The 23010-nt window shown below is 60.9% G+C and overlaps 2 protein-coding genes across 6 annotated transcripts; one reads left to right on the top strand and one right to left on the bottom strand.

Annotated features, from left to right (window-relative positions):
* Nucleotides 1-15: 15 nt before the first annotated feature.
* TMEM259 (transmembrane protein 259) lies at nt 16-8433 on the bottom strand. 3 transcript variants are annotated; one of them, XM_082379862.1, is made up of 11 exons: nt 7947-8425; nt 3546-3824; nt 2847-2946; nt 2624-2734; nt 2219-2341; nt 2039-2139; nt 1901-1958; nt 1727-1810; nt 1502-1634; nt 1330-1429; nt 16-1216 (listed from the first exon to the last, which is right to left on the bottom strand). In XM_082379862.1, the coding sequence occupies exons 1-11, from the start codon at nt 8175-8177 to the stop codon at nt 671-673; spliced, it is 1866 nt and encodes a 621-aa protein (XP_082235988.1). In that variant the 5' UTR covers nt 8178-8425; the 3' UTR covers nt 16-670. The 3 variants fall into 3 exon arrangements, with proteins under 3 accessions (XP_082235988.1, XP_082235987.1, XP_082235989.1); XM_082379861.1 differs by having other exon boundaries at nt 1727-1958; nt 7947-8433; XM_082379863.1 differs by lacking the exon at nt 1727-1810 and having other exon boundaries at nt 7947-8429.
* A 372-nt stretch (nt 8434-8805) lies between these two features.
* Nucleotides 8806-22581, top strand: CNN2 (calponin 2). 3 transcript variants are annotated; one of them, XM_082379866.1, is made up of 9 exons: nt 8806-8871; nt 9682-9743; nt 11382-11525; nt 18732-18853; nt 19377-19443; nt 19544-19681; nt 20609-20725; nt 20878-21024; nt 21584-22581. In XM_082379866.1, the coding sequence occupies exons 2-9, from the start codon at nt 9741-9743 to the stop codon at nt 21857-21859; spliced, it is 1014 nt and encodes a 337-aa protein (XP_082235992.1). In that variant the 5' UTR covers nt 8806-8871; nt 9682-9740; the 3' UTR covers nt 21860-22581. The 3 variants fall into 3 exon arrangements, with proteins under 3 accessions (XP_082235992.1, XP_082235990.1, XP_082235991.1); XM_082379864.1 differs by lacking the exon at nt 8806-8871 and having other exon boundaries at nt 9585-9743; XM_082379865.1 differs by lacking the exons at nt 8806-8871; nt 9682-9743; nt 11382-11525 and adding an exon at nt 14757-14920.
* The last annotated feature ends 429 nt before the right edge of the window (nt 22582-23010 follow it).

The following is a 23010-nucleotide window of genomic DNA, read 5'->3' as shown; positions in this document are numbered from 1 at the left end:
GACAAACGCTGGCTGGACGCTGTCAACAGTTTATTCTATATACAAACACCATTTTGTACACTGCAATTAAATAGAGTGGAATGAGCCCTCTTCTGCATTCCTCACCGCGTAACTGGGTTGGGCCACCGGCCATCTCCTCACCCTGAGCAGGGCGGGACCCCGGCACCCCCCGTGGCCGCCTTCAATGTTGGTGCCTGGGCGCGTCCTGGGCCCAAGCTTCGCCTTCCCGGGGCCCCAGCCTGGCCGTGTGGGATGGCGGTGGAAAGGCACTGCACACGAGGGAGCACCAGCTGAGCCGGCCCCACTCATTTCACCTTGCTCAGAGGCTTGCCCGTTTTGCCCTGGGACAGCTTGCTCCAGACCTTTCACCAACCCCTTGCAGAACCTTCCATGGAGCCCCCATCCCTTCTCCCACCCTGGCTCATCGGCTGGTCTTAATTCACTGGCTGAGGGGGCCCACCATAGACAGGGACAGGCTGCAGGCAGGCCCCACGCCCTGGGGGAGCGAAGCCCGCCTCCAAGCAAACCTGATGGACTCCGATACCACCTAAGGCAGGCTGGGCAGTCCCAGAGCCATTGGGGACAGCCTCCCTGACCCCGGAGGGCTACAGCCAGGTCACACCCAGCTGGCCTGGATGGCCAGGGACAGAGGTGGTCAGCTGCCCAGGGCTCAGGAGCCGACCTCCGAGGGCGCATCCACTGGAGCCGTGGACGCAAGGCTGGGCCCACTCACCCCAGCGGTCTGAGGGGCTGTGTCAGACCCTGGGGAGTCGCTTGTGGGGGCACTGTCCTGGGGGGCCCGAGGGAGCGCCCCGCTGGGGCTCAGGGGGCTGGCCGGCCGCCGGTCCAGGAGAGAGGCGCTCAGGCCTGACAAGAAGGAGGCGTCTGTGATGATGGCGGCCGTCTCTGCCATCCAGCCCAGGTCACCACTGGCTGCTGCAGCTACCGAGGCCGCCGCGGCCACCAGGGAGCTGGGTGCCTCAGCCACGGGCCCAGGGCCTCCGCCACCACCCTGCAAGCCAGGGCCCAGGGCAGGGGGCTGGCCGGGAGAGTCGGGTGTGGCGGCCGGGGCGCCTCCGTTGTTGTTCAGGTCGTCCGGCAGGGCCGTGGGGCTGCCAGGGCCCAGAGGGGGCGTCTGCAGCAGCATCTCCTGGACGCGGATCTGCTGCAGAATGGCGGGCAGCTCGTAGTGGTGGAAGAAGTAGATCATGGAATGCTGGGAGGCAGGCACCGGGTCAGGCGAGGCCCGAGCCAGAACGCAGCCTCCATAGAACCCCCAACAGGCTGGATGGACCCCGGGGTCACCAGTGCCAAGGGCAGCCACCTCACCTGGATGAAGAGCCAGGAAGTGACGAGGGCCAGGCTGCTGTACTGCCCGTTGAAGCGGTAGTGGTAGGCGTAGAAGGCGAAGTGGTACAGGTAGAAGAACCTGCGAGGGGGACAGTGAGGCGCTGCCCACCCGGCTGCCCCCACCCCGGACCACACGGACCCCGGTGCCCACCGAAGCCAGTGCCGCTTGCTGGTGTTGGTGTGGCAGCAGATGGCATCATACTGGTCGGCCAGCCACACGATGAGGATGATGTAGAAGGCCGTGGTGGTGTCATTGAAGAACTCAGACATGATGGCCTCCATTCCTGTGGGGAGATGGGAGACTGCTGGTTGCAGGGGGGACGGGCAGGTGACGGGCCAGGGCAGGGGGCAGGGCGTGGGGGCACGGGGTCCTCACCCACGAGGGCCAGGATGACGGTCAGCAGGGGCGCTGCGGGGAAGGCGATGGCCATGTTCATCTCCAGCATCTGCAGCAGGTCCACTGCGGGCAGAGGGCGGCGGGCGGGCAGACCGGGTGAGGCGCCCGGTTGGGGGGTGGAGGGTGGGGGAGGTGGCCGGCGGGGAAACTCACCAATGAAGACGAAGATCTGGTGGTGGGAGTAGCGCAGCAGCATGGACACGCTCAGGGTCTGCAAGCAGCGCAGCGTGAGGCCTGGGGCAGCCGCCTCGCCCCACGCCCTCCGGCCCCCGCCCCGCCCGCGGCACTCACGAAGATGACCATGATGACGAAGGCGGCCAGGTAGGACGTGCGGGCCATCCACATGCTCACGAAGCGGTAGTGCTCCCCGGACACCACGTTCCGCAGGAAGCCTGCGCGGGAGGCAGTGAGCCTGCGCCCCAGACCACCCCGGCCCCGCCCCGCCCCCGCTCACCCGCCTGGGCCCCGCACCCTTGTTCTCCTCGTTTTCCGCCAGGCCCTTCACACTGGACATGAGGATGTCGTCGTAGCCCAGGAACTCAGCCAGCAGCAGGCGGCTGAAGCGGTCCCCGAAGCACTGGTCCCGCATGGGGTCTGTGGGCAGGACCGTGACAGGGGTGTGCACCTGGCCAGGCCCCCACCAGCCCCAATGCTGCCGGAGGCCCGGGGAAGGCCAGATCTCCACTTCTGGGAGTGGAGGAGCCCCCGCCGCCCCCGACCCGAGCAGTGATGTGCGCGACAGCCCCAGAGGAACGGTCAAGGGATGAAGCCTCGGGCAGCTTCCCGCAGCTGGAGAGCAGGGGCGGCCCCCAGGCCCCAGAAGCAAGTGCTTCTGGGTCACCCCTCCCCCAGAACCTCACTGCAGGTGACACTCACCCAGGGTGACCACCATGACTGGGATGCTGAGCCGCTGCCGCGTGGCCTGCGACAGCCGCAAGAAGCCGTACTCCAGCGAGTACTCCACGATGTACTCGTCCTGCGGCCACGCTGTGGGTGGGACAGGCCTGGTCAGTCTGCGGAACCTCTCTCCCCTGGGAGGGGCGGGGTGACCGCAGCCCACCGGGGGTACTGGCCTTTAGCCCCAGTGAGCAATGAGTACCTTTTGTGGGCGTCTCAGGAAAGGGGAACTCCTGGCTGTCATTTAGGGCCTCGGGGCCACCTGGTGGCTTGAACACCTTGGGCTCGATGTCCAGCTCAAACTGCAGAGAGGGAGGCAGGGGTCAGCAGGCCCATGGTGCCAAAGGGCCGGGCCTGGAGGCCTCTCCCTCACTGACTGAAAGGAGATGCGCCCCTGTCCCATCAAAGCCCCGACCCCCAACACTGAGCTCCCTGAGAGCCTGTCTCCGGGTGAGGGTCTGGGAGGGATGCGGTCCCCTGCTGAAGTCTGCACCAATACCCTACCCACACCGATCCCTGGCCCACAGGACCCTGGCCTCTGGCTGCCCAAGCACAGCCCTCCCTGAGGGCTGTGGGCCCCACGTGTCCACTGGCATGCCTCTGCCGACGGGGCGCTGCATCACCAGGATGCCCAGGGCCCCCTTAGAGCTCTCAGCCCAGAGCCTTCTTCCCGGCTGTATCTGCCCTTGGCACCCCCAGAACTGGGCCAATCCGTTTCAAGTGACAGCTGGGAAACAGCCCGGGGTCCCAGTCGGCCCTGAGGCCACGGGAGCGGGAGCAGGAGCAGACAGGGAGGCCTGTGGCCCTGAAGGTCAGGAACACTTCCAGCAGCCTGTCCTGCACAGACTGCGTCACCAGTTCCTCTGTGCGTTTACGTGGCGCTGCCAGCCAGCTAGCTCACCTTGATGGAGCTGTTCCCAAACATCTCCATGGTCAGCTCCTCCTCCTCCTCGTCCTCCTCCTCCAGCTCCAGGCCTCCCGGCTCCACAGCCAGCCCAGGGAAGCTGCCGCCGCCATTGCAGAACTGCAGGAAGACGGGCGCGCGGCTTGAGTTGTGCTGCACCTCCACGCGCAGGATGCCGTCTCTCGGCCACTTGTCCCGCACATGCTCCAGGCAGTTGATAGGCGACCGGGAGAAGACGATGTGGATGTAGGCCAGGACGAAGAGCACGAACAGGGCCTGGGGGCAGGGGGCAGTCAGCAGGGAAGCTGCCTGAGACCCCACAGCCCAGCCTGGAGGACCCCACACGGCATATCAGGCTGCAGACAGCGTGGCTGAGCTCCCCGGGGAAGGGAAGGCTCGCCAGCCCCTCCGGGCAGCCTGGGTCCTGTGACTGCCCGAGTGAGCCAGGATGAGGCCCTCCGGGCGCCTGCAGGACCCCCACCCAGGCTGGGCTCAGGCCCACCCAACAGGGGCCCAAGCAGAGTACGTGGTCCCATCACCCAACTGCCCCAGGAGAAAACTCCTGACCTCACCAGCTAAAAACGCCCTCTGCACCTCTTCCGGGCCAGCCTGAGCCGCTGAACACAGCCGACCCTCTTGGCCAGGCCAACGAGCCCATGGCAGGGCTCGCTCTGTCCCCTGAGGTACGGTTTCCCCAGAGTAAGACAGGACAGCCCTAACTGCACACTGGGGGGATCCTGACACAGGGCCACATCTTGGGATGTCTGTGGTCATCGCAACTGGGGGGCTCCCGGCATCGAGTGGGCAGGGCCGGGGAGGCTGCTCCACACCCCACAGCGCCCAGGACGGCCCCCCACAGAGAACGTCCCAGCCCCGATGTCCACAGTGCCGAGGAGAGGCCCTGCTCGACGTCACCCCAACCCCCTGCTCCAGGAGCCCCCGTCTGACCGCTGTATTTCTCATGGGGTCCCGGTTGGCCAAGTGTCACCCTTCCGGCCTGGACGCCATGTCAAGGGCATCACTCCCGGGGTGAGTTCCCTGTGTGGTACAAATGATCGTGGGGGACCAGAGTACGAAGCCGCTCCTTGTCCTCTGTCAACGATGATGCTCAGGGGTGTGGTGAACTGCCCGTGGCCACGCGGCCACCGGCAGGGCCGCCAGCACCTCGTCCTCTCCACGCCCTGCCATGAGCACCATAGGGTGGTGCCAGCGCTGGCTGTGGACCGCCCGGCCTCCTCTCTGGAGCCTGCCCTGCAGACTGGGCACGGGCTGGGTCAGCAGAGCACCCGCTCCTGTCCTGACAGGGTGGGAATCAGAGCACTGCTGATTTAAGCAGAGACAGACTGCACATCCCACGCCCCTAGGGTTCAGGTCACGGCAGACAGATGCTGAGCTGAGAACAGAGCTGGGACCCTGCCTGGGGAGGAGGGGCCAGGGAGGCAGTGGGGAAGGCCAGCTAAGGCCCCCACGTCTGCAGAGCCTCCCACAGGCCAGCCTGCGCCAGGGCCCTGAGACGTGGCCACAGGCCAAGCGTCGCTCGGGACCCCCAGCACCTCTCCCCAACGTTGTGTCTGGGGACCTGGGAGCTGGTGACAGGAGTCACGACAGTGTGGGACCCACAGCACAGCAGGGTGAGGTCAGAGACCTAACCCACAGCCCCAGTCGTGCTCTCTGGGCCCAGATGTCCAGCAGGAGCCGCGTCTGGGACATTGTCTGCTCTGGGCCATAAGAACAACGCTGTACAACGTGCCGAGATATCACAAAAAGCGCTGACACACAGGGTGGCCCGATGCCAGGAGGTGCCCGAGCACTTCCCCTGGAGACACACATGCCTGCCATCACCCCCAGTTTGCAGATGAGGAAACCAAGGCACAGAGGCCACGCGGCCAGGAAGGGTGCAGCCAGGAGTTCAACCTGGAACACATACCAGGCAGGGCCAGCTGGGCCCCAAGAGCAGGGGCACTTGAACGGACCGGGGGCTGGTGGCACCATGACCTTGCTGAGTGGCCCCCATGCCCGCACTGTCACCCTGGCGCCCTCTCCAGCATCCCTCACCAGGGTCTGCCCCATCACTGTCCTTATCCGTGACCTGAAACCCCAGGTGGGGTCCATCGCCCTTGACCGGGTGCATGGGTCCCCGGGGGTGGGCCAGGACCCTCTCACCCCCCTGGACGAGGCCTGCCCCGGATCTGGACTTGTTTCCCCACTGTGGAACGAGCTGGCTGTCCAGGCTGCCCTCTCCCTACGGCCCATCATCAGACACACAGGGCAGCCCTAGCCACGTGGGGAAGGCAGGGTGCCCTCAGCAGCCCCGCCCACCTCGCTCTCAGGATTTCAGGAGTCTCGTCCAGGGCCTTTCCTGCCCTCTGCCTGCCAGCTGGCCTGGCCACCTCACAGGCCCTGGGTGCTCCAGCCCCCCAACCTCTGGCACCCTGTGACCCCCATGCTCCAACTCACCAGCCACACGGCTGCGCCGTCCCGCCAGCTCCAGGGCCTCTGCATGCGCCGTTCCTGCTACCCACCTCCTTCCTCGCAGCCTGAGGCTGCCTGATGTGACACAGACCCTGCCCTGCGGACTGCCGTCTCTCCCCCTTCCTCCTGGTCACCCCACTCATCGCTGGGCCCAGAGACTGGCACGAGGCGGTAAAGAGGATGGCAAGGGCGGCTCCCGCCAGCAGTGAGCAGAGAGGAACAGGTACCACAGGAAGAGGCCAGGGAGCGGGGCTGGGAGGGGAACTTGATCTCTGTAGCAAGAGCCCAGAAGCTGGGCGGCCGAGAGGCAAAGGAGCAGAGCTTTCTGGAGCTTGAGGCGGCCTCAGAGATCAGCCAGCCAAGCCCTCCCTTTGCACACGAGGGAAACCAAAGGCGCCAGGGGTCAGGCAGGCTCTCGAGGAATGAAGGGCCTCCTGGCTGCAGCCCCGAGGAGAGAGCAGGTGCACGGGGCCGAGGGCAGCCCGATCACCCGGCCGCACGCACCAGGGACGCGGCCTGGATGTGCAGCCCATCTGCCTGGCCAGCCCAACCCCTGGCCTGCTCCTCGGGCAGGAAGCGGCGGGACAAAGCCAAGGCCTCAGGCCGGGCTCTCAGGGGAAGCTCAGCTCCACGGGGGGCCCACCTCACACAGGGCACCCCCTCGAGCGACACGGGCTCCTTCTGAGCCTGTCGGGAGGAACAGTGCTTTGTTCCCCAAGCTAATCACGGCCTCACATGGCCTTCTGCCTACGCCCAAGCTGCCCATGGGTTCCAGGATTGGGGTAAAGGAAGGCCGACTCAGGAATCCTCCGGAGTCCCACACCCACGCCCCCGCAGGGGACGCCTGCCGCTCCGGGACCGGGGGTTTCGGGCTGGGACCCGCACCCAGGTCTGCGGGACGGCTCGCACCCCTGCCACCCAACGCCAAAGAGCTGCCGGCTCCCGACCAAGCTGGCCCAGCCGGCACCGCACGTGCCTTGCCCGCCAGCTCCAGCCCCCTTTCTGCAGACGAGAAATCCGAGCTTCCTCGGACATCAGCACCCCTGGCCCCGGCCCCCCCCCGCCCGCCGGGGGTACACTCCGGGACGGGACACGACACAAAACAGCCATTTCTCCACTTCCTCAGACCCGTCAGGCAGCCGGGCTCGGCCCCCAGCGAGCTCCCTCTCTGAGTGAGACCCCTCCTTGGAGGGATCTGTGCTGGCCCTCCCGGCACCGCTGAAAAGCTGAGAGCTCTGCCACCCGAGCGAGGACAGGGGGCGGGTCCACGGGAGGCCCCTCACAGAGCCACCAGCAGCACCACTGGCTGGACTTTGCCACTAAGCCCCACGGCGTGACCTCAGCTAGGTCACCTTCCCCCCAAAGGTTCAGAGCGGGGAGAATCCGAGTGGGGGCCAGCAGAAGGGCCTGAGGAGAAGAGCCCGAAGTAAAAGGGGGAGAGGGAAGAGGTGCAGGTGGGCGGCCCGGGGGGTGTGTCCTGGGAGAGGGCAGTGGTGGTGAGGCCCGGAATCCCTCGAGTTTGGGGTTCGGGGCCAGGCCAGGCTCGGCGAGTGGGGAGGCGGTCATCCCGGGCTGAGGATCCCAGGCGGCAGGGCTGGGGGTCACGGGGCTGGGCTCCGGCCTCCGGAGGTGGGGGACGCTGGGAAGGGCGAGGCGAGGGGTGGGGTGCGGCCTGGAGGGAGCTGTGAGTTTCTGGAGTCGGGATCAGGGGCCACTAACCGGGGGAGACTCGGGCCTTCCCGGGTGGAAGTTTCTGGGCAGGGGGGCAAGGGCGGCAGGCCTAAGGAAAGGGTCCCAACGGGTCGGGTCGGGCCTACGCCACCGGATGGGAGGGGCGCGCTGCCCCGGGCGGGGTCAGAAGTCGCAGATCTGGGGGAAAGGGTCCGGCCGCCGGGACCCTTGAGCAAGGTTCGGGGCCCCGGTCACCTTGAGCAACACGAAGAACTCGAAGAGACGACGGAAGGCGGGCGGGAAGAGGCGCGAGTAGGTGACAGCCATCTTGAAGAAGAGCGCATGGAAGAGCCGGTCGCGCACGTTGATGAGAGGATTGGGGTTGAGGTTGGGGGTGCGAGGCCCACGCGGGGGGGCTGGGCCGCCGCCGCCGCCGCCGCCGTTGGGCCCGGGCCCCGGGGCCCCAGGCGCCGCGAGCTCCGACATGCCCAGCGTCGCGCCTTAACGGCCCGCGGGTCCCCGAGGGCGCCTCCCCGCCGCCATCGGCCGTCCTCGCCACCGTCTCGCTCCTCACGGCCGCCCGGGCGCCGCCGCCATCTTCCGCCTCCGCGCCGCAGCTGACGCCAGCGAGTAGCCGCGCCGGCAAGAGCGGCCTCCCTGCGCCCGCGGGGAACGCTGGGATGCGGTCGGGCGGCCCCCGGCGGCTCCGCCCTGTGGCCTGGCTCCCGGGAAGGGAGCGCCGAGCGGCGGGGCTGCGTCTGGTCCGGGTGTTTTGCCTATCGCCCCCACAAGCCTCCGCGGCTGCAAGGCGGGCGGTAAAATTAGTCAATCTCTGAGGAATTTCGAGGTGATAAAATAAACTGAAAGGAAATACGACTGCTGGAGATGTTTTTTACTTGGAGCTCTGGAAAATTATACCGAAGATAAGATTACGTTAGGGTGTTCTAGCTGAAAAGTGATTTAATTTCCGGCCTTTAAATAACTTCGCTAAAAAGTAGGTCTTCAGTTTGTGGGAGCCGCTGCTGCTTTCTCTCTACCCCGTAATACCAAGCGAGTCCCTTTGGCGTCGTATTGTCTTTTTCTCCCCCTCCCGGCGGTAACGACCGGACAGACTTCTTTCTCTCTCCGCCCTTGTGGCCGGCTGGGGCGTTTACAGAGCTCCTGGCTGCACGCAAAACAGGTTAAGCAAGCTGGTTTTCTTTGCTCTTCCACCTCCCAACTGCGATTCCTCGACCTTTTCGGCACCAGAGACCGGTTTCGTGGAAAACAATTTTTCCACAGAGTGGGGGAAGGTTTGTTCAGGCGGTAATGCGAGCGATGGGGAGCGGCAGATGAAGCATCGCTCGCTGGTCCGCTGCTCACCTCTTGCTGTGCGGCCCGGTTCCTAACAGGCCGCGGACTGCTATCGGTCCGCGGCCCAGGGGTTGGGGACCCCTGCCCTAGCGACTTTAGCTTTTCCTTCTGAGAACCAGGCCGCTCAGGTGGGTCACCCCCGCATCTCTCTCCTGCTCCCTGGCCGCCAGACCCCTGTCCCGGCCATTCGGGGGTGACGGAGTGGACAGGCCTCCTCCAGCTAAAGTGGGGTCACGAAAGGTCCGTGCCTGGCCATGCCTTCCTCTTGGCTGCCACCGGGGGCCTGCCCGCGGTGTCCCAGGGCTGGGGGCCCACGTCTGGACCACATACACGCTCACTCACTCATCTTTGAAACGTCTCGGCGCCTCCTAGCAGCCATGGTAGTAATAGGACCTAACATTCATTGAGTACCTACTGTATGCCAGGTGCTTCCACCCCTTGCTCCAAAGCAAGGCGTTGTGGGCTGCGGCAGGAAGTGTGGAAGGGCAGGAGGAGCCGGAGATGAGGGGCCTGGGAGAGGATGCCTGACCCTGGGGAAGGACACGTTCGGGGGAAATGGCTTACAGTGCCCCAGGGCCTGCACTGGGTGTTGGGGACACAGCGGTGGCCACTACAGTCCCGGTTCCTGCCCTCGCAGAGCTCAGGGACCAACAGGAGACAGGCAGACCGCCAAGTGGATGTCTGGTCTGGTTCCCGATGGTGAGCATCCCACTGAAGGGCACAGTCAGGGCCTCTGAGAAAGACCAGGGCGTGGGGGGGGCGGTGGTTCCTGGCGGGGGGTTCCTATTCTGAATTGCACTGGGTGGTCAGGGAGGGAGGAGACTTTTCAGCTATGACCTGGAGCCTGAGAGAACCTTCCAGACCTACCTGCCGGGTTTCATAACCCTGGGAGCCCCACTCCCTGGAGGTGGATGGGTCTACCACAACCAGGAGGCTAAAGTCATTCTCTTCCTGTTTCATAGGGAGTGCTCTGCACAGGGCCTGGCATACAGTAGGCACTCAATCGATGCAAATTCTTTTTTTTTTTTAATGAATTTATTGATTTTATTTATTTATTTTTGGCTGCGTTGGGTCTTTGTTGCTGTGCGCAGGCTTTCTCTAGTTGTGGCGAGCGGGGGCTACTCTCCCTTGCATGGGCTTCTCATTGCCGTGGCTTCTCTTGTTGCGGAGCATAGGCTCTAGGCGTGAAGGCTTCAGTAGTTGTGGCACACAGGTTCACTAGTTGTGCCACACCAGGCTTAGTTGCTCCGCGGCATGTGGGATCTTCCTGGACCAGGGCTCGAACCCGTGCTTCCTACATTGGCAGGCGGATTCTTAACCACTGCGCCACCAGGGAAACCCGTAAACTTTACTTTTATTGGTGTAATTTGTGTTGAAATAGGCCCGTGTGGCAAGCAGCTGCTGTGTTGGGCAGCGCCGTCTAGCGCTCACTCCCACGTAGGGAAACATGCGGTCCTGGAGAGCAAGTGAAAGTCATGGTCACAGAAAAGGAGTACAGCGGGAGGTGGGGGTGGAGAGAGTTCCAAATCTAAGCCAAAGATGCAGGGAAGGACCAGACCCCAGGCCCGCCCTTCTGGGGACAGTCGGGAATTTAGAAGATGGGCTGGATTTTGGAGGATGCTGTGGTCATCATGTGGTACCTGTCTGGGATGTGTGGGTGGCATTGGGACCTAGAGCCTGGGCTGGGGCTCACTGAGAAGGTGCTGGAAGGTGGACAGTGAACAGGCCAGGTCCAAAGAGTGTCAGGCAAATGGCGCAGCCAGGGCAAAGGCCCTGAGGCAGGCCTGGCGCTGATCGTTAAAGGCAGAGCGAGGAGAAGACCCCGTGTCTGGAGCAGAGTGAACAAGCGAGAGCGTGGGGCCTGGAGGACACCTTTGTTGAGGGGGCAGTGGGCAGCCATGGAGGATTGGGAGCAAGGGAGGTTCCTGACCTAACAGGCTTGAGATTTTATTGTTACTTTTTTTTAAATTTTGGCTGCGCCGGCTCTTAGTTGTGGCATGCGGAATCTTTAGTTGAGGCATGCGAACTCTTAGTTGCGGCATGCATGCGGGCTCCAGTTCCCCGACCAGGGATGGAACCCGGGCCCCCTGCATTGCACGAAGTCTTACCCACTGGACCACCAGGGAAGTCCCTGTTGTTACTGTTATTTTGTTGTCGCTGCATCGTTGGGGCCATAGGACCCTCCGGGGTTCTCACTCAGAGCCCTGACACTGCAGGGAAGGGACCCAAGACCCTCACCACACCTGCAGCCCCTGTGCCCAGCTACCCAGACCGCCAGGCCCCACCCCCATAGCCCAGCACCGGAGGCTGAGGCTCTGGGATTTCCTGCAACACCAGGTCCTCCAGTCCCTGGCCCGCGTCCCTCTGGCATCACGGAGATCCTGCCCCAGAATACCTGGATCCGCCCCCAGTGAGCCTGCATCATTCCACACCTCCCCTACCCCCACCACAGTCTCCCCGGGATCAGTCCAGGACAAAGAGGTGAGTGCAGGGGCGCGGGGGGGGGCGGCGGGGGCGGGGGGGCGCTGGTCAAGGATGGAGGACAGCTGCAGAGGCCCCAGACCTCCCTGCCACGTTCTGAGGCTGAGCCAAAATTCCTAAGATTTTGACACGTATTGACTCAACATGCCCTTAACCTCAGCTGACTGGGGATTGGAACCCAGGCCCAGGTGGGGGCCGCTGAGGTCGTAGGATTATACAGAACCACATAATTCTGTAAGTTTTAGGTCCTGGGGGAGTTTCTCAAATTATAATATTCCAAGCTTTTGGAACCCCAGGATTTCAAAATCTGGGATGTCTGATCTGAATTTCTTGAGTTCCAGGAGGCTGAGAATCTAGACCATGGGTCAATAAGCTTTTTTCTTTCTTTCTTTCTTTCTTTTTTTTCTTTTTTAAGCTTTTTTCTGTAAAAGACCAAAAAGTTAATATTTTCAGCTTTGCAGCCCAGAGACTACTCAGCCACAAGCAGTCTGTACACAAACAGCTGGGCGCCAATAAAACTCTGTCCAAACATGGAAATTTGGATATTATATGATTTCCAAGTGTCATGGAATAGTATTCTTCTTTTGATTCTTTAAAACCTCTTAAAAATGTAAAAACCATTCTTAGCTCGGGGGCTATACCGGAAAAAAAAAAAAATAGCATCTGAATTTGGCCCACGGTCCAGAACAACGTTGGGCAGTAGAAAAATCAGACAAACCATACACAGAATTTTAAATGTTGGCTCATGTTAAAGAACTAAAAGAGAATAGTTTTGGTCATATATTTCACTTCACTTGATATCTGGGAAATATGATCATCGCAACAGGTAATCGATATGAAAAATGATGTACGAGGTATTTCACACCTGTTTCTGTCCTGAGTCTGAAATCTGGCCTGTTTCCCGACACTGACGTTTCCTCGGAGACACTCATATGTAGCCCGACTGCGTAAAACTGACGCTGAAAAGGAAAATGCATGCACACCCAAGTGGTTTCACATATACTCAGACATTTTCCAAAAACTGGATCCAGTGTTGGTTCGTACTTTTAAATTGGAATCGATTAAAATCAAGGAAAGTGAAGCCTTCCCTTCCTTGGCCTTGTCAGCCACACCTGCAGGACTCAGGAGCCGCGCAGCCAGCGGGATGGGGCCCAGGAGGGCATTATCGGTGCCATCTCGGTCCCATTGGTCAGCACTGGTCTAAATGCCGAGATTCGCGTCACCCAGCACTTATGTGGTGCCTACAATGTCCCAGGCATTTTTCTGGGCACCTGGTGAATGTCAATGCCTGGGAGGTAAGCCCATTTCTCAGGCGGGAGACTGAGGCCTGGAGGCACTGGGGGGCTTGTCCTTTTCACCAGAGGGAAGGCAGGCAGGTGGCTCTAAAGTTTGGAATCATCCAGGCTCAGTCTTCTGTGGTTTAGCTCCTGTCAAGCCCTGCAGAGGCCCCACAGCTGCCTGGCGCCCCAGACATGGCCGGCCACTGCACTGGAGTATGCCTGTCTCGGTGGGTATCAGCGGGCGTCACGTGCAACTTCCCTGTCCAGAGGCCCCCAGCTCTGGATGGTGTCCCTAGAGAGACACTGGTGGCCCCCCTGGACAAGCACCAGGGGTCGGGGCATGACAGGAGGACCATGGGCATGTTGCCGGCAGCCACTGACCACCCCAGGCTGGAGTAGGTGCTCAGGGGACTGGCTCGAGCCTCCTTCCCCACAGTACCCTGGGTCCTGCCCACCCCTGTGCCCCAGCGGGACCTGCAAGGGGTCCACCCGAACCGCCCTCTGCCCCCACAACTCCCCACCTAGACACTGACGAACCACCCCGTTCCCACACTCCACTGCACTGTCTCATTGTTGACCACTGGTTCCCATTTTCACACATGAGGAAACACACCCAGCAGGGAAGGGACTCACCCAAGACCACCCAGCTAGGACTTGAACCCTGAAGAAAGCCTTCAGATAGATGGAATGGGAGACGTACAGTCAGGGAAAGTCAGTAGATATCCGGGGAGTGGGGTGCCAGGGAGGAGTGCTCCCAGGGAAGGGCAGGGTGAGTCATCTCTAAGCCTTCACAGAGCCCAACCAGCCACTTGTCAAATGTGCCAAACTCCTACTTATGCTTCAAAACCCCACATCACACATCCCCTCTTACATGCCTCTTTCCTTCACCCCTCCAGTGGAGCACCCACTCCCTCCCCAGTTTCCTCCACCGCAGGTCCCTCCTTCTGTCCTGTACCTGCTTGCATGGAGCAGGGGTGCCTATGCCTGGGTTTGTCTTCCCAGGGATGGACAGGGCCAGAGCCAAGGTCTCCTGGGAGCCAGTATCGCCTAGCAAGGGGCTGGCCCAGAGGCCCCGTCAGGGAGCTTTCGATGAATGAATGAATAGGTGTGTGAATGAATGAGTGATTTACTGAAGAAATAATTTATTTATTCTATTATTAATTTATTGATTTATCTGTACAAGCAGGCAGCTCCTATTGAGTGCCAAGTGTGTGCCTGGCCTGGTTCCCTTGGCAGCCTCAGCCCTACCCCCAAGGCATCTCCTGACTTCAACTCTCTGTTGTTTCAACCCCTCCCCATTCCCCACCATCCCTCAGCCCAGAATTGAAGACCCCTTCGCATCCCCTACTTCCCCAACCTATCAGATTGATCTCTACACGCTCTCAACCACTGACGGTCCCTCCAGGTCTTTGCATGTTCTGCCAGGAACACTAATCCCTTTTGGACTGGCAAACTCCTACTCATCCACCAAAGCCCCAGCACCAATGGCCCCTCCTCTGAAGAGCCTGCCCTAGTTCCCTTGCTAACCACCCAGCTAGGAGAGTTCCCAGAAGGGGGCCTAGACTGGGAGGCGCCTCTAAGTGGCAGAGAGGGGGTTCCTCATTAGTGTCCCAAGGGAATTAGGGTCCCATCCAACCATTCCCCCCTGCCATCATCGTGCAAAAGGGTAAACTGAGACCCAGAAAGGGTGAGAGAGCCGCCTGGGGGCTCCCAGCAGGGAGAGGGCAGGGGTGCCGGGTCTCGACGGTGCGGGGCCCCGGTCCGTCCTTGCCTCAGTCTCCCGTGGGTTCAGAGGGGGCGGAGCCCTCCGAGCGGCTGGTGACGGGGTGCTGCGCCGAGGCGGGGGTCCGGCGGTTGAGGGGCTCAGGAAGCCCGCAGCCGCAGGAATCCGGCGCCGAGCGGCCTTATAAGGACATGTGCGCCGGGCGCCAATCAGCGGCGGGGGCGGGGCGCCGGGTCCGCGTCCCCCGCCGGCTCGCTTGCCAGCCCAGCCGTCCATCCGTCCCGTCCCGTCCCTTCCCGTCCCTTCCCGCGGCGCCGCGCCCGCCAGCCATGAGCTCCACGCAGTTCAACAAGGGGCCCTCGTACGGGCTCTCGGCCGAGGTCAAGAACCGGGTGAGTGAGGGGCGCACCCCCGCCCCGCCAGCCCAGCCCGTCGCACCCTCCGCTGCTGCAGGGCGGGCGCCCCGCCGGACCCCCAGCATCGGGGGCGGCCCTCCTTTTCCCTAACCTCTGGGGGGTGCCCCCGACGCTCCCCCAACTCGGCGGAAGCAGTGAGGTCTGTGCTCTGGCAGCCCCCAACATCTGGGAAAGGTTGGGTCTAACCCCTTCCGCAGCCCTGCTCCTCCAGCCCTCCCCCGCCTGAAGCCCCCCGTCCACCGCTCTCAACCCCCCAGCCCTGGGCCCCTCCAAAGCTTCAAGGCCTGAGAAGGCCCGAGGGAACCCCAGCGGCCCCCTTCTCATCCCCCTCCCCCACTTCTGCTTTTGGGGCCACTTAAGCTTAGGGGAGGGGAGGGGAAAGGGGCGGGCCGGGTGTTTGTGAGAAGCCCGTTGCCCCCCCCAGGAATTTCCCGACCTCTTACACCTGGGAGGCGGGGCACCCAGGGGGAAGGTGGAGTTGAGGGGGCCCGCCTCCCACCCCGCCCCCCCTGCTGTTCCCTTCCACATTCTCTTTGTCCCCGTCTGACAAACTTTAAAGGGTTAGAAAAGGCGTCCGCAGGACCCGTGGGGTCCCCTGAATGTGACCCTAAGATGTGGGTTTTGTAACTTGCGAACGCGGGCTGGGACCTGGGGACACACTTTTAAAGGAAGCACTTGTGGTTCTGGCTCAGAGAGAGGGGCAGGCACTTCTGCAAGGCCACGCAGCAGGGTCAGCGCACCTAGGCAGAGAGGAGCAGAGCATGATCCCAGCCCTGAGGGAGGTCCTAAGCCTCACCCGCAAGGGTCATCCAGCTGGAAGGGGAGTTTGTCATCCCTGTCCGCCCGACACGCACACACCGCCACCTGGGAGTGTGGTCCCACAGCGGCAGCCGCCCCGCCGGGAGCCTGCCTGGGCACGCCGGGGACACAGCCCTGCCAGCCCCCAGGCCCCTGCCCGGTCGGCACTCCAGGACCTGCAGACACGAGGGAGAGTTTCCGCATCACCTCTGTGAGCCCCGAGGAGCCTCCTTCCAGCCCGTTTGGGAAGTTGAGGGACCGAGCATGGTCACTGGGCAAGCTCCTCATGATTCCCCCTTAAACACACAATTCCCCACTCCAGCAATAATGCCACGGTGAGGAGGGGGGTGTTTACAGGCCCCACCCAGCGCCAAGATGGTCTAAGACCCCTGGTTTGCACACGGGGTTCAGAGACATCGCTCAACCTGCCCAGAACCACACAGCTGGCCAGAGACAGAGTCAGTCAGGACTCACACCCAGACCTGCCGCAGCCACTGCCCCATGGCCACCGGTCCTCCTGGCAGTCCAGGCGTCTCCCCTGAGGCAGCAGGAAGTGGGTGAGAGTACAGCACCCCAGCGGGGTGGGGGCTGCTTCCTGCGATGGAGTGTGTGGAGCCAGGTTGACATCTGCCCTGTCGGGGATGAGGTCAGAAGGCTTCTTGTGACCAGCCCTCAGTTTGCAGGTCTGGAGAATGGGCGGGCCACCCCCGAATTGGAAACCAGGTTCCTGTGGCTTCTCAGCCACGCCCCATCCACTTTACCAGCTGCTTGAGAGGAGGAGGGGGACCCGGGGCCCTCTCTGCCCAGCCCCCCAGGCCTCAGTCCCCCACCCCACTGTGGCCCGGAGGCAGGCTGAGGTCCAGTGTATCCCTCTGAGATCCCCGGCCGGCTGGGGGGCCCGGACCACTGGGAACAGCTGGTCCCGATTTAGCAGGGAGGCAGCGGCTGCATTCCTGGCAGTTTGCGGTGGGGAGGAATGTGCTGAAGGCTGGCTGGGCAGCGGGGAGGAAGGCAGCCGCTGCGGGCGGGGCTGGGCCAGGCGCCTCTGCTGGGACGCTGGCCCCCTGGCCCCTGCAAGCCGTCGGGGACGGGGCCCAGTTGGGCAGGCGGGCCAGGCGTCCAGACCAGCCTGCCTGCTTCAAGCTCGGCTCCCGTAATGACACCCTCTGCTTCCTCCAGCCCTGCTGCTCCCTGGCCCACGGGAACCAGAGACCCGCCCAAACCTGAGACCGGGCACAGGGGGTTAGCAGGCCAACCTCCCGCCTTTGTGTCCCCTGTGCTCTGGGCGGCTCAACCCTGGTCCTGCGTCTGGGGCTTTATATGCAGGAAGCAGGAAGCGGCGCCCAAGTTTGGAAAGCCTTATGAAAACAATTCAAACATAAATGGGGAAACGGAGGCACAGGGTGAAAACTTTCCATGGTCATCGGGGAGCTGGGGGCAGAGCTGGGAGGAGGACTTGGGGTTGCAAAGGTAGCTCTGGGTCCCTTTGCCCTCCGGGTGTGTGGAGGAGAGGAAGAGAGAGGGGCAGGGATGGCGTGAGTAAAGGTGGGCAGGGGTCTGGGGTAGAAGCCCACCCAGCCGGGCAGCCAGGTCCTCAGCTTCTTACCACCCCTCCAGGGAGCCGCCCTGGGGCTGCCCGCACACCACACCGTCCTGGGTCTCCCTGGGTGCTGTGAGATGCTGTCATGGGGAGCGGGGAGCGTTGTGTCTGTGGCCAGCAGTGAGCGCTGATGCAGGACCATGAGCATCTTTATCCAGAGACAGCCTGAGCTGGACGGCGCGGCTTGCAGTGAGGATGGAACGGCTTGTAGTGAGGATGGAACGTAAGCTAGGAGATAGATCATATGGCAGAAGGTGGAGAAAAGCTAGAAAGAAAATAAAGCAGGGCTGGGGGTGGGGGGGGATGAGGAGGGCTGTCGTAGCCAGGTGGTCAGGGAGGTCCTCTCCAAGCTACAGCTGGAGTGAAGGGAGGGACCCAGCTGTGCAAACATCTGAGTCCAAAGTGACAGCATGTGCAAAGGCCCTGAGGCAGTAACTGGTCCTGTGGCCAGTTCAAGGGGCAGAGAAAGGTTTGGTGGTTCCTTAGTAAGTTAAGCTTAGGATTATCTTGTGACCCAGCAATTCTACTCCCTGGTATATACCCAAAAGAACTGAAAACAAGTGTTCAAATAAAACTTGTAAATGGATGTCTATAGCAGCTTGATTCACTAGAGCCAAAAGGTGGAAACAGCCCAAATACCCATCAGCAGGTTAATGGTTAAACACGTGTCCCTCCACACATGGTAACATCACTCAGCCATGAAAATGGGTGAAGCCCTGACACTCGCTACAGCGTGGATGGACCCTGAGACCATGATGCTCAGTGAGAGAAGCCAGACACAAAAGGCTACACAGGGTGTGATTCCATTTATGTGAAACGTCCAGAACAGGCCAATACACAGATACAGAGAGTGAGTTCATGGTTGTCAGGGGCTGAGGGCAGGGAGGAGTGGGAGGTGGCAGCTTATAGGGACGGGCTTCCTTTTGAGATGACGGAATATTCTGGAACCAGACAGAGGTGATGGTTGCACAACCTGGTGAATGTACTAAATGCCACTGATTTATGAGCTTTAAAATGAGCTTTAAAATGGTACCTGTTGTGTGTTTCTCAACACAATTTAAAAACAACAGAGAAAGGCCAGTGTTTCTAGTGCTGGGAGACCAGGGAGGTGGCAGACGTGGGGGCAGATCCTTCCGGGGCCGTGTTGGCTGCCCTGTGGGGTTTGACACCAGTGAAAGTAGATTAGCCCCGACAATTGTCAGTGAGAGATTTGGGGTGGTTTATCTGTGCTGATGGGAAAGGGTCTGCTTGGGTGGTGTGGGGACCTCCAGGCCCCTCGGTCTTTTCTTCCTCTGGAGCCCTGGGCCCTGCCCCATTAAGAGCTTCACTGGGCTCCTGCTGGGTATGTGCTCATGCCAACACTGTGCCCTCTGCCCTCTGCCCCTCCAGCTGCTATCCAAATATGACCCTCAGAAGGAGGCAGAGCTCCGAAGCTGGATCGAGGGACTCACTGGCCTCTCCATCGGCCCTGACTTCCAGAAGGGTCTGAAGGATGGGATCATCTTGTGCACGTGAGTGCGTGTATCCGCATATGCTCATCACCCCGACTGTTCTGCACAATGAGGTCACGCTGCACGTGCTGTGTGACGTCTGCTTGCTTTTCCTGATGGGTCTCTGGTCTTTCTTGCTCTTCTTCCTTTTTCTTGTGTTACTGCTTTGTCTAGGATCTCTAACGGGGAGCATCCTCTCGGGAGAGCCTATAACATTTCTGGAAGACCTTCTTTGCTGTGCCCTATTCAGCCGTGGTTCAAACATTCCATGGTTTGCACCTTAAAAAATGTTAATGGAAATTCCCAGATTCACTCCCCAGATTCAGTGGTTCTGGATTATACTCCCAGCGCTGGCTATTGTCATTCTTTGGCACCTTTGCATCTTTGGTGGGTGAAGACTGGGGGATTGTAAGAGGGGAAACTGAGGCCCGGAGAGAGGCAGTGAGGTTGGCCAGGAAGGCATGAATTAGTCTCTTGGGTCTCTGAAGTTCTCCTACACTAATGGAGGTTCCCTTTTCCCCACCATCCCATATGTCCCCCCCAGACTCATGAATAAGCTGCAGCCAGGCTCAGTCCCTAAGATCAACCGCTCCATGCAGAACTGGCACCAGGTGAGGCACGGGGGGGTGGAATGAGGATGGGGCTGGGGGACCCCATCTGACAGGTGGGTAGACCGAGGCCCCTCACTATCCTTTTCCTGCTTCCTCCCAGCTAGAAAACCTCTCCAACTTCATCAAGGCCATGGTCAGCTACGGCATGAACCCTGTGGACCTGTTCGAGGCCAACGACCTGTTTGAGAGTGGGAACCTGACACAGGTGCAGGTGTCTCTTCTCGCCCTGGCCGGGAAGGTGAGGCCCAGAGAGGGGCAGCAATCTGCCCAAAGTAACACAGCGAGCCAGGCAGGGATTTTCAGATGCTGTTCATTCATTCCTTCACAAAGATTTCTGAGCACCCACGAGGCGCCGGGCACTTTGGATCCAAGGGTGACCAAGGCAGACACAGTCAACCCCTTTATGGGCAGACAACGAACAAATCTCCATTTTTTTATTTACAAAAAATTTTATGTTAGAGCATTTTTAGGTTCACAACAAAACAGAGTGGAAGGTACAGAGACTTCCCGTCTACCCCCTGCCCCAACTCATGCACACACCCCCCCACTTTACATAATCAGTGAACCTCCGTGGACATCTCGTTAACACCCAGAGTCCCCATTAGGCTTTGCTCTTCAAATCATTGTTTTACAAATTATAAATCGTGAGAAGTGCCTTGAAGGAGAAGAAAGCATAAGGCCGATGTCTAGGGTCTAAAACAGAGAGCAAGGCGGGCTGGAACAATGTTTCAGGAGGAGGAGGTTTTCACGTCAGGGAATTGTGTTCTGAACGGTGCTTTCAGAAGCCCCCTGCGGCTGCCACGTGGGTAGTGAGGTGGGGAGACCAGGGAGGAGTCGGGGACAGGCGTCCAGTGGGGAGACGATGGCCGTGGCCTGGCCGAGTGGCTGGGGCTGGGTAGAAGGAGGTGATGGAAGGTGAGAGAGATAGGAGGTGATGACGCCCCCTAAAATTCTTGGCCTGTGAAGCCGTAAGACTGGGGCTGCCATTGCCTAGGGAGGGAAGGCTGGGGGCCACAGGGCTGCTGAGCCCGAGGTGTTGGGCGGCTGGTGCGGGGGGCAGGTTGCAGCCAGATACCTGGGCCTCCCCTGGGCTCACACACCCCGGGCCTGGCTGCGGGGACCCGGCTGCCCCTCCCTGATACTCCCACCCCCTCTCTCCCCCCAGGCCAAGACAAAGGGGCTGCAGAGTGGTGTGGACATCGGCGTCAAATACTCGGAGAAGCAGGAGCGGAACTTTGATGATGCCACCATGAAGGCGGGCCAGTGTGTCATCGGGCTCCAGGTGGGTGCGCGGCTGCTCCAGCCCCAGGGTTCGTGGGTGCTGGGCTTGTGATGCGACCCAGGCCCTGTCCAGCCTGGTGGCCCCTCAAGTCCGGGGCAGGGTCTGGAGGCCTGGTGGGGGCAGCCTGACCTCTCCCACCTGTGTCCCTGCAGATGGGCACCAACAAATGTGCCAGCCAGTCAGGCATGACGGCTTATGGCACCAGAAGGCATCTGTACGACCCCAAGAACCATATCCTGCCCCCCATGGACCACTCGACCATCAGCCTCCAGATGGGCACAAACAAGTGCGCCAGCCAGGTGGGCCTCCCCAGTCCCCCCGGGCCCCCACCCACCTTACCAAACCCTGAGGGCCCATCCCTGTCGCTGAGAGCATCTCCCGCTGAAAAGCCCACTCTGGGTTTCCCTCCTACCCCTCTGGCCGTGCCTGCTCTGACTCTGCCTCAGCCTGCTGTGTGTCCCAGGGGAAGTTACTAACCAGCTCTGTGCCTCAGTTTCCTTCAAAGTTTTGCCCAGAGGCCCATCCAACTCTGATACTTTTAGACCCTGCAGTTGTTACTTTTCCTGCTATGTTGGTGTATCAGTGTGATGCTTTTGGAGCATTCAGGGCCTGGCAGGCCTGAGCCCCAGCCTGGGGAGCTTCCTGGCTGGCAGGGAGAGCTGGACCCAAACACCAGATCAACTCAGCACAGAGTCAGAAAAGAGAGGGTTCTGAGCAGGGCTTGGAAGGATCCGTAGGAGTTTGCACTGTGAGTGCAAAGACAGGGAGGTGGGAAAAGGTGTGGGAATTTAGGGGAAGTTCTCTGGGGCCTCTGTTTCCCCTTTTCTTCCTTCCCTGATGCCTCTTCTCTCTCTCCAGGTGGGCATGACGGCTCCAGGGACCCGGCGGCACATCTACGACACCAAGCTGGGGACAGACAAATGTGACAACTCTTCTATGTCCCTGCAGATGGGTTACACGCAGGGCGCCAATCAGAGCGGCCAGGTCTTTGGCCTGGGCCGGCAGATATACGACCCCAAGTACTGCCCGCAAGGCCCAGCGGCCGATGGGGCTCCAGCGGCTGCTGGAGATATCCCAGACCCGGGGGAGGCCCCAGGGTACCCCCCCTACTACCAGGAGGAGGCAGGCTACTGAGGCGCCCATGCGGGCTGTCTCCCATCATTGCCCCATCCGGGTTTTCGGGTTTTTCTGTGTTTTTGTCTTGTTTTTCTTACATGCCTGAGTGTTGCCAGCTGAAGGTCTGGGGAGAAGGGGTGAAGGCCATATCCAGATGCATGTGGGGTGGGGGTCCCTGCCAGGGCACCTCCAGGCATGTTTCCCAACAGGCTTTGGGCCAAGCTGCAGGGGAGAGAGACGAAACCCGGGCAGGGAGGGGGACCGACCCCAAGTGGTTTCCGGTTGCTTCTTCCCTTCTTCTCTTTTCTCTGCCGATCACTTTGTGGTTTCTGTACCCACAGAAGTTTCAGGCTGTTTTAGTGAAATGAAAATACTTTTTTTTTCAGGGGAATGGTAGGGGGATGGTGGAGGGGGCTACTGGGAGAAGGTCAGGCCATAGTCCCAAAATATTTTAGGCCTTGTGAGGTACTGGATTTCCCTAGGACCCTCAGACCACCAACCCTGGCCCCTCCCAGGGGCCCAGTGGGGACACTGAGGCCCAGGCAGGATAGTGCAGTTCTGAGTGGTTGAGGCAAAGCCAGAAGCCCCCATACTTGTCCCCACACCCCACCAAATACTGCACAGGGACCCCCAACCGGACGCCCTCCCGGGGACCAGCCCCTGCCCAGGAGCCCTGGGACCAAGAAATAATGTGAAATACCGACTGTGGACCAAAGGAAATAAAACCTCTTTTTCGGAAATGAAGGTGGTGGAGTTGGTGCCCAAGACAGCCTGGGGGACGGTGCCTGTCTTGGATCCCTTCTGGGGCCCTGATCTGGGGGTGGGGCAAAGGGCAAACCTCTAAGTGGGTCCTCAGGACGGCTTCATCCAGCCTCCAGGCCTTTGTGCATTTACTTGTCCCGGAGTTCCCTCCTGGCAAACTCATACTCATCCTTAAAGCCCCAGCGACGACAACAACAACAAACTCCTTTCATGGAGCCCTTCCCACCCTTCTCACCTTTCCTAGCACCTTCAGGGCTGTGGATCCACACACTTGTTTCGTCAGGACCTTGTGAAATATACCCAATTTTCTGGAGGGGGAAACATCTGGAGGTTTCTTCCAAATCGGGGTCACCATCGTGACCCAAGATTCTAATCTTAGAATGTTGAGGGCCCCCTCCCGCTTCTGC

This window comes from Balaenoptera borealis (assembly GCF_965194805.1).
Source record: "Balaenoptera borealis genome assembly, chromosome: 2".
NCBI classification, from domain to species: domain Eukaryota; kingdom Metazoa; phylum Chordata; class Mammalia; order Artiodactyla; family Balaenopteridae; genus Balaenoptera; species Balaenoptera borealis.
This window is presented reverse-complemented; position numbering and strand designations above follow the sequence as displayed.

Coding starts and splice junctions, on each gene's coding strand:
- TMEM259 (XM_082379861.1), bottom strand. CDS start 8,177: ATGTCGGAGCTCGCGGCGCCTGGGGCCCCGGGGCCCGGGCCCAACGGC. Junction 2,735..2,846: donor TCCTGAGACGCCCACAAAAG/GTACTCATTGCT, acceptor TCCCACCCACAG/CGTGGCCGCAGGACGAGTAC. Junction 1,635..1,726: donor CGTCATCCTGGCCCTCGTGG/GTGAGGACCCCG, acceptor ATCTCCCCACAG/GAATGGAGGCCATCATGTCT.
- CNN2 (XM_082379864.1), top strand. CDS start 9,600: ATGGCTTACAGTGCCCCAGGGCCTGCACTGGGTGTTGGGGACACAGCG. Junction 9,744..11,381: donor GTCTGGTCTGGTTCCCGATG/GTGAGCATCCCA, acceptor CTGCAACACCAG/GTCCTCCAGTCCCTGGCCCG. Junction 18,854..19,376: donor GATGGGATCATCTTGTGCAC/GTGAGTGCGTGT, acceptor TGTCCCCCCCAG/ACTCATGAATAAGCTGCAGC.